This window comes from Salvelinus fontinalis, chromosome 30 (assembly GCF_029448725.1).
Source record: "Salvelinus fontinalis isolate EN_2023a chromosome 30, ASM2944872v1, whole genome shotgun sequence".
In the NCBI taxonomy this organism is placed as follows: domain Eukaryota; kingdom Metazoa; phylum Chordata; class Actinopteri; order Salmoniformes; family Salmonidae; genus Salvelinus; species Salvelinus fontinalis.
In genome coordinates, this window is record NC_074694.1 from 32613501 (window position 1) to 32622223 (window position 8723).

The window sequence follows — 8723 nt, forward strand, 5'->3', positions numbered from 1 at the left end:
TGTTGATGCATATTTTGTCCAATCTTTGTAGTTAAGATTTCCCTTCACTGGAACTAAGGGGCCTAGTCTGGACCATGAAAAACAGCCACACATTATTCCTCCACCAACTTTTACAGTTGGCACTATGCATTGGGGAAGGTAGCATTCTCCTGGCATCCGCCAAACCCAGATTCATGCGTCAGACTGGCAGATGGTGAAGCGGGATTAATCACGCCAGAGAACGCGTTTCCACTGCTCCAGAGTTGGTGAGCTTTACACCACTCCAGCCCATGCTTGGCATTGCGCGTGGTGATCTTAGGCTTGTATGCGGCTGCTAACGATTGTAACTCAGATGTAACTTACCCATGCAGTGGACCCAGTGCGTCTCCAGAGTCCTGCAATGAGTGACTACAGAGATCCGCCAGGCTCAGGTGTTCCAGTGCACACATCACATGCACGTCTGATAGACATCTTGGGTCAAATCTTCCCCAGTGACACAGGTACTATTCTAAGCATACAGTATGTGTGTGATACCTCCTTTGAGCCTTTGTGTCATCCCAGGTCCCAAAATGCTCGTCCACCATTAGGTTGACCGTTTACTCACCTGAGCAAGGCAGCAGATCCACAGTTAATCCCAACCTAAGATTATGGTGCCGGCTAATCCCTCTTAATGTTGGCAGTGACCTGACCAGGCCTGCTAATGTTTGAACTGTCAATGTGGCCAGCAGGACTGAGGCCCACAAGACGTTGATGCACCAATAAACCCTATCAACCTACTGTAGGCCATGTCAGGTCACGAGCAATTCACTGGGTGGCTGTTGAAAGAAAAGGGTTTTCATGATGTGAGGTAGATCAAATAAAATCCCTGGTTTCCACAAAACACGGTTGGAAGTTTCCCTGAATCACGAAGGAATAAGCAAGAAATCCAGAATCCTCCAACCAGGATTTCTGGAAAAGCTGTGAATTTCGGTAAGGTTACCAGATTTTGGCAACCCCTAGCAACAAGAAAAAAGATGGGGTTGTGCCTTTTTTTATTGGAAAGCTCAGTTGAACAAAACAGACAGTCAAACACACATTTACCATAGTAAATGGTCCTCAGTCGCTAGCTAGAGTAGGATGAAGTTGTCTCTGATCTAAGACCAGTTTTACAAGCCCCCTCCTAGTCCTAATGGTTAGGGTTTGTGGATGGTAAACTGATCCTAGATCAGTAGAGCCAGCTGGTAGAGCAGCTAGTGTAGCTGCAAAGCTCCTCAGGTTTGAACCACAGGTTGATCTCTGTGTTGGCACTCTCTATGGAGTCACTGCCATGGATGATGTTCCTGAAAACAACAAGGGAAGAAAGATGGAGACTTAACGATGGGTTAATTAGTGTCTCTGGATAGTTTAGCAAGTACTGGACTTCACCGATGCAGAGGTTTTAAAATATCAACACACGTTACTTAGTAAATGCTTTTGTGTGTTATCTGTTGTGTGTGTGTAACTAAACGCTGCTTTCTTTTCTCGTATCATGTGCAGTGGTGTGATGAATTTTCACCTGCCCACTTGGATGCAGTAGTCCCCTCGGATGGTGCCGGGTTTGGAGTCCGCAGGGTTGGTCTCTCCCAGCATTACTCTGCCGGTCTTCACCACGTTGAACCCTTCCCACACCTGGCACACACACACAGATGGATAACACTGTACTAACCAAGTATTCTTTATGATCTTCCATTTCGAGGCACAGCGGTCAAATACATTTCAAAATACGAGTACTAATGTGAATATGTTCAAGCCTGGCGGCTCAAAGCTATAATCTGACAGTGGTACAGGTAGTGAACGCATGCACTGCGAAATGGTATTAGAAGCATTACAGCGTGCAGGCTTTTCTGTGTTCTTGTAGGAGAAACTAGACCATTGCACCACTTGTCAATGAACACATCAAGGAAAGTCTGTCCTACCATGGCCACCACTGGTCCTGAAGTCATGTAGCTGACAAGGCCTGGGAAGAAAGGTCTGTCCTCCAGGTCAGCGTAGTGCTCCCTCAGCAGAGATTCCGGGGCCTGGGTTAGTCAGACACAACAGGCAGTCAGAACCATCAATAATCCACCATAACCATAGACACACACGAGGCAGATCACAGCAAAATACAGCGGGCCATGTTTGAACACCAGTGGTAGAATAGCAGAAGTAAAGCAGTGGAGGCTGCTGAGGTGAGGACAGTTCATCATAATGGCCGGAACGGAGCTAATGGAATGCTATGAACACATGGAAACCATGTGTTTGATGTATTTGATACCATTGCACCTATTCCGCTCCAGCCATTACCACGAGCCCGTCCTCCCCAATTAAGGTGCCATCAACCGCCTGTGAAGTAAAGGAACCTGTAACAGTCACGTCGCAACAAAACAAGGGTTTCGTAAAGCTAGAGCCTAAATCTGGATACACTCTGCTATAGTGTATATAGCATCAATCACATGAAGTCACTAGAGTTTATAACTAGGTAACCGTTGAGTGCATGTGTTTAACCTTTAAACAGCCCATTGCAAACAGTGACTATTATCGGTGGGCACTTCTGATCCCTGGGTTCGTAGGTCACAGGCAGCCCTCTTGGCCACAGACCAACGCAGACAGGATCAGGAGACCTATGCTAAACATACATGTGGTTAAGAAAAGCCAGCAAGCTAATCTGCTCACTAGGACCTACCTCAAGGACTAGATGAGGCCCCACTGTACTGCACTGTATGTCCAAACAATGTGTATTGTATGCCCAAACAATGTGTATTGGCAGTTATTGCTTAGATGATTTGTGTGCTTATTTAGAAAAGCTGTCAGCCTGTTTACATAACAGACAGGCCTGCCATTCAGTTCTACTTATTGGCTATACCATTTTGTCTAGTAATGCGCTGAAAGTGTATAGGACTACAGCCTACATATAAAATAATAGAGATTCCAGTAAGTAGAATAACGTACCTGGACGAATTTCATCCCCACCATTTTGAAGCCCTTTTGCTCAAATCTCTTGATGATTTCTCCAACAAGCCTCCTCTGAACTCCGTCTGGCTTGATGGCAATGAAAGTCCGCTCCTCGTTCGACATGGCGCTATGAGGATAGAAGATAAGGAATAGAGAGAAGAGGGAGAAAGCTACACAGTGACAGAGGAGAGTGTGATATGAGACAGAAAGAGAGGGAAGGAGGGGATGGAAGAGAGAGAGGATAGAAAAGAGAGAGAGGCGAATTCCACCGACTATAAGAAAACGCGATGCACATTTGGCACATTCAGCTTGGGGTCGCGGTGCCGAGGCCCCTGACTCCCATCATGGGACATTCTCATGAACGGAGCCAATGACACTGAGCACACTGGACCCCCTCTGCCTTCCATTTGAAGCCTGAACTGTCATGCTCCGTGGCGTCTTTCACCCGCTGCCAGAAGGTAATCTACCTAATCACCCGCATCAAAATCACCTTAGTGGATGATTTGTTCCAACACTGCGCAAATAACAACACTGCGCAAATAAAATGTAATAAAATACCACAGCACTAAATGTTGATTCACAACTACTGGTAGGACAATATCCCGAGTGGCGACCATGTGCCTCTCCAGGTAAAACTATGCAGAAAATTACTCACCAAAATGAAATGCATTCACACCAGATGACATATCGCCATAGGAGAGGGTATAGGCTAGGCTATACGACACCTAACAAGAGCTACAAATAGCCTAAAACGTGTTTGCCGCGATATTAAACGACTAAATATCCCAAATTAAACAAGGTTCCAACTATCCCAGTAAGATATAGACATATAATATCAGTTAAATAGGTCACAAACAGGTAGACTATACTATAGCTACAATAGTTTTACTATACCTGGACAACTGAGCCTCCGGGTTAGTGACTGACAGGGAGCTGGGCAGGTTATTTTCGCTAATGCGGTGCTTTCAGTAATCCAATGCAGATTGCAGGAGCGCTACTGGGTTTTACACATGGAGGCGCCCACTGGGCAAAAACTGGTTGACTCAACATTGCTTTCACATCATGCAAAAAAGCAATGTGATGACGTTGAATCAACATGGATTTGCAAAAGGTCATCAACTCAAGGGATTTATTTCATTTTTTTAACCTAAATACAATGACATGTCATTTTTTGTTGATTTCACGTTTAATTCACATTAGTTGACAACTCAACCAAATATATGTGATCAAGACAAAGGAGCTGATCGTGGACTACAGGAAAAGGAGGGCCGAACAGGCCCCCATTAACATCGACGGGTGGATGCGGGTCCAGAGTTAAGTTCCTTGGTGTCCACATCCCCAACAAACTATTATGGTCCAAACACACCAAGAAAAGTTGTGAAGAGGGCACGACAACACCGTTTCCCTCTCAGGAGACTGAAAAGATTTGGCATGGGTCCCCAGATCCTCAAAAAGTTCTACAGCTGCACCATCGAGAGCATCCTGACCAGTTGCATCACCGCCTGGTATGGCAACTGCTCTTCATCTGACTGTAAGGCGCTACAGAGGGTAGTGCATACTAGAGGTCGACCGATTAATCAGAATGGTCGACTAATTAGGGCCATTTTCAAGTTTTCATAATAATTGGTAATTGGTATATTTGGACACCGATTGAAGCCGTTTTTGAAAGTTTTTTTTTAACCTTTATTTAACTAAGCAAGTCAGTTAAGAACACATTCTTATTTTCAATGACGGCCTAGGAATGGTGGGTAAACTGCCATGTTGAGGGGCAGAACGACAGATTTTTACCTTGTCAGCTCGGGGATTTGATCTTGCAACCTTCCGGTTACTAGTCCAACGCTCTAACCACCTGCCTTACATTGCATTCCACGAGGAGCATGTGTGCCAGGCTGACTACCTGTTACCCGAGTGCAGCAAGAAGCCAAGGTAAGTTGCTAGCTAGCATTAAACTTATCTTATAAAAAACAATCAATCTTAACATAATCACTAGTTAACTACACATGGTTGATGATATTACATGTTTATCTAGTGTGTCCTGCGTTGCATATAATCGATCCGGTGCATACTAATTTCTCATCGAATCACCAAACGGTGATGATTTAACAAGCGCATTCGCGAAAAAAGCACTGTCGTTGCACCAATGTACCTAACCATAAACATCAATGCCTTTCTTAAAATCAATACACAAGTACATATTTTTAAACCTGCATATTTAGTTAATATTGCCTGCTAACATGAATTTCTTTAAACTTGGGAAATTGTGTCACTTCTCTTGCATTCTGTGCAAGCAGTCAGGGTATATGCAGCAGTTTGGGCCACCTGGCTCGTTGTGAACTGTGTGAAGACCATTTATTCCTAACAAAGACCGTAATTAATTTGCCAGAATTGTACATAATTATGACATAACATTGAAGGTTGTACAATGTAACAGCAATATTTAGACTTCGGGATCCCACCCGTTAGATAAAATACGAAACGGTTCTCTATTTCACTGAAAGAATAAACGTTTTGTTTTCGAAATGATAGTTTCCAGATTTGACCATATTAATGACCTAAGGCTCGTATTTCTGTGTGTTACTATGTTATAATTAAGTCTATGATTTGATATTTGATACAGCAGTCTGACTGAGCGGTGGTATGCAGCAGCAGGCTCGTACGCATTCATTCAAACAGCACTGTCGTGCGTTTGCCAGCAGCTCTTCGCTGTGCTTCAAACATTGAGCTGTTTATGACTTCAAGCCTATCAACTCCCGAGATTAGGCTGGTGTAACTGATGTGAAATGGTTAGCTAGTTAGCGGGGTGCGCGCTAATAGCGTTTCAATCGGTGACGTCACTCGCTCTGAGACCTTGAAGTAGTTGTTCCCCTTGCTCTGTGGAGCGATGGTTAACGCTGCTTCGAGGGTGGCTGTTGTTGATGTGTTCCTGGTTCGAGCCCAGGTCGGCGCGAGGAGAGGGACCGAGGCTATACTGTTACACTGGCAATACTAAAGTGCCTATAAGAACATCCAATAGTCAAAGGTATATGAAATACAAATGGTATAGAGAGAAATAGTCCTATAATTCCTAAAATAACTGAAACATTAAACTTCTTACCTGGGAATATTGAAGACTCATGTTAAAAGGAACCACCAGCTTTCATATGTTCTCATGTTCTGAGCAAGGAACTTAAACGTTAGCTTTTTTACATGGCACATATTGCACTTTTACTTTCTTCTCCAACACTTTGTTTTTGCATTATTTAAACCGAATGGAACATGTTTCATTATTTATTTGATGCTAAATTGATTTTATTGATGTATTATATTAAGTTAAAATAAGTGTTCATTGTTCATTCAGTATTGTTGTAATTGTCATTATTACAAATATATATATATCATTTTTTTTTTTTAAATCGGCCGATTAATCGGTATTGGCTTTTTTTGGTCCTCCAATAAATCGGTATCATTGGCGTTGAAAAATCATAATCGGTCGACCTCTAATACATAAAGTAAGGCCAATATTACAAATAGACTTACATAATGCTGCGACCCTGGTTTATAAAAGCAGATATCAACTCTGCCACATGAGCATGCTTTAGTGGCACAGTATATGGTGCGCTGGGCTTTCGGCTAGAAGGTTGTGGGTTTGAGCCGCTCTCAGTGCCTGTTTCATTACATTGGTGTAAGAAGTGGGAGTGATGTAATGAAACAGGCAAGGATTCCTGCCTGCTTCATGGTAGAATTGCAGGAAATTAGCTTTAAAAATGCCAAAGTTTCTCTCAGCTTTTTTGGCCCACCCAAATTGCTGCAGGCCCACCCACCAACTAATTACTGGCTATGCTACTGCAATGAGTGATTATACAGAAATAATAATAATGCCCATAACCACTGTGGACACAAGCAGTACAATTAACAGGGCTAAACAAGCAGGTTTGTACATACAGGCTTCAATTAACAAAATGGCGCGCGCACCTGCAAGCACAACCACACTGCCATGAGGCAAAGGCATGCACACTAGCATGATGTAGCATATTACACTTAGTTGTAGCACTAACAAAGCAATGCCTCTGCATTTGCATGCAACCACATAATGTCACAACTAAGTAATAACAATGTAGGTAATATTCATGAGGCAAACAATGTGACCAAATAGTAGGCTTTGGACCTATACAAACATCAAAGAGAAGCCATATCAGACTAACAGCTCGTCTAGAAATCTACCATTACTCAACAGATAAAGGTGAAATGAACACTACTAATGGCAATTAACACTCGGGCTTTCAATAGAATTACGATATAACCTCAAACAATACTCACTAGTATCTGAACGCACACAAAACAGTTGTAGAAAAGTTGGGAGCCACTCTTCAGTTGGTCACCCACACTCAGTACGCGATCTCAGCAAAGATTTTTTATAACTAAACCTCAAGGAGTGAGATGCGTGAACAGCTAAACTGTGATTGGCTGGGATCAAATTAACCATATAATGGTTAAAAAAGTAAACTGCCTGAGTGGCGAGCAGTGTTTCCATGTGTCTGAAGCTGCAAACTTTGCCTTCCCGGCAGTCCCAGAGAGCAAATCAAGTGCACTAGGCCTACTGCTGGCCAATCAGATGGCTTAGATGACCGTGTCTGCGTTAACGTATCAGGCATAAAATAACCATGGCTAGAGAGTGTCAACGAATACAGCAAAGAGATGCTGTTTACTGAGTGTGTTCATGCTTAAGTTCTTTCTCAGCACTGTCAACACTTTTAAAAGGCATACCATGGGCATTCTTCCTATTTCCACTCGGCTCTACAACAAGCACTGCAGCAGTAACGAGGAGGAAAGTGTATCTAGGCTTGCATTGTTGTTATTATCAGCGGCTTGGGTCTTTTTTAATATCAAGGAATATTTCACTTTCTCTGTTCATAGGAGTAACAACAGAAGTTTGTGCATGAGGCAGAAATAATGAGATGCGACTCGAGTTTTGCAATCAGCTGGAAGACGGTCAGTGTCAGTGCAGAAAAAGGAGAGCTGAGGGATGTTGAGAGACCGACCCTCAGCCCTAATCTATGGATTTCACATGACTGAGAATACAGATAAGCATCTGTTGGTCACATATACTTGAAAGAAAATGGGCCTCACAATGGGTCTCAGGATCTCGTCACGGTATTTCTGTGCATTCAAATTGCCATCAATAAAATACAATTGTGTTTGTTGTCGGTAGCTTATGCCTGCCCATTGCATAACCCCACCGCCACCATGGCGTACTCTGTTCACAACATTGACATCAGCAAACCGCTCGCCCACATGACGCCATCCATGTGGTCTGCGGTTGTGAGGCCGGTTGGACATACTGCCAAATTCTCTAAAACGACATTGGAGGCGGCTGACCAACAGATGCTCTCTGGCAACAACAGAGCTGTTGCCAGAGAAGTGAACATTCAATTCTCTGGCAACAGCTCTGGTGGACATTCCTGCAGTCAGCATGGCAATTGCACGCTCCCTCAAAACTTGAGACATCTGGGGCATTGTGTTGTGTGACGAAACCTTTTATTGTCCCCAGCACAAAGTGCACCTGTGTAATGATCATTTTGTTTAATCAGCTTCCTGATATGCCACACCTGTCACGTGGATGGATTATTTTGGCAAAGAAGAAATGCTTTGTAAACAAATTTGTGCACAAAATTTGAAAGATTGTGCCTATGGAACATTTCTGTGATCTTTTATTTCAGTTCATGAAACATGGGACCAACACTTTACATGTTGCGTTCATATTTTTGATCAGTGTAATAGGCTAAATGTTTGACTCAATCTGTATAATGTTTTTTACT

At 43.2% G+C, this 8723-nt stretch overlaps 1 protein-coding gene across 4 annotated transcripts; it reads right to left on the reverse strand.

Moving 5' to 3' along the window:
* Window positions 1-998: 998 nt before the first annotated feature.
* nme2a (NME/NM23 nucleoside diphosphate kinase 2a) lies at window positions 999-7431 on the reverse strand. Of its 4 annotated transcripts, none has more exons than XM_055890527.1 (5): window positions 7225-7431; window positions 2926-3055; window positions 1914-2015; window positions 1514-1626; window positions 999-1298 (listed from the first exon to the last, which is right to left on the reverse strand). In XM_055890527.1, exons 2-5 carry the CDS (start codon window positions 3049-3051, stop codon window positions 1184-1186), a joined length of 456 nt encoding a protein of 151 aa, XP_055746502.1. In that variant the 5' UTR covers window positions 3052-3055; window positions 7225-7431; the 3' UTR covers window positions 999-1183. The 4 variants fall into 4 exon arrangements, with proteins under 4 accessions (XP_055746502.1, XP_055746500.1, XP_055746504.1 ...); XM_055890525.1 differs by having other exon boundaries at window positions 2926-3098; window positions 7225-7428; XM_055890529.1 differs by lacking the exon at window positions 7225-7431 and adding an exon at window positions 3823-3955.
* Window positions 7432-8723: the final 1292 nt, after the last annotated feature.

Excerpts from the sequence above, each read along its gene's own strand:
- nme2a (XM_055890527.1), bottom strand. The coding sequence starts at position 3,051 with ATGTCGAACGAGGAGCGGACTTTCATTGCCATCAAGCCAGACGGAGTT. Across the intron at positions 2,016-2,925 it reads TGGGGATGAAATTCGTCCAG|GCCCCGGAATCTCTGCTGAG; the intron begins GTACGTTATTCT and ends TGACTAACCCAG. Across the intron at positions 1,627-1,913 it reads CAGGACCAGTGGTGGCCATG|GTGTGGGAAGGGTTCAACGT; the intron begins GTAGGACAGACT and ends TGTGTGTGCCAG.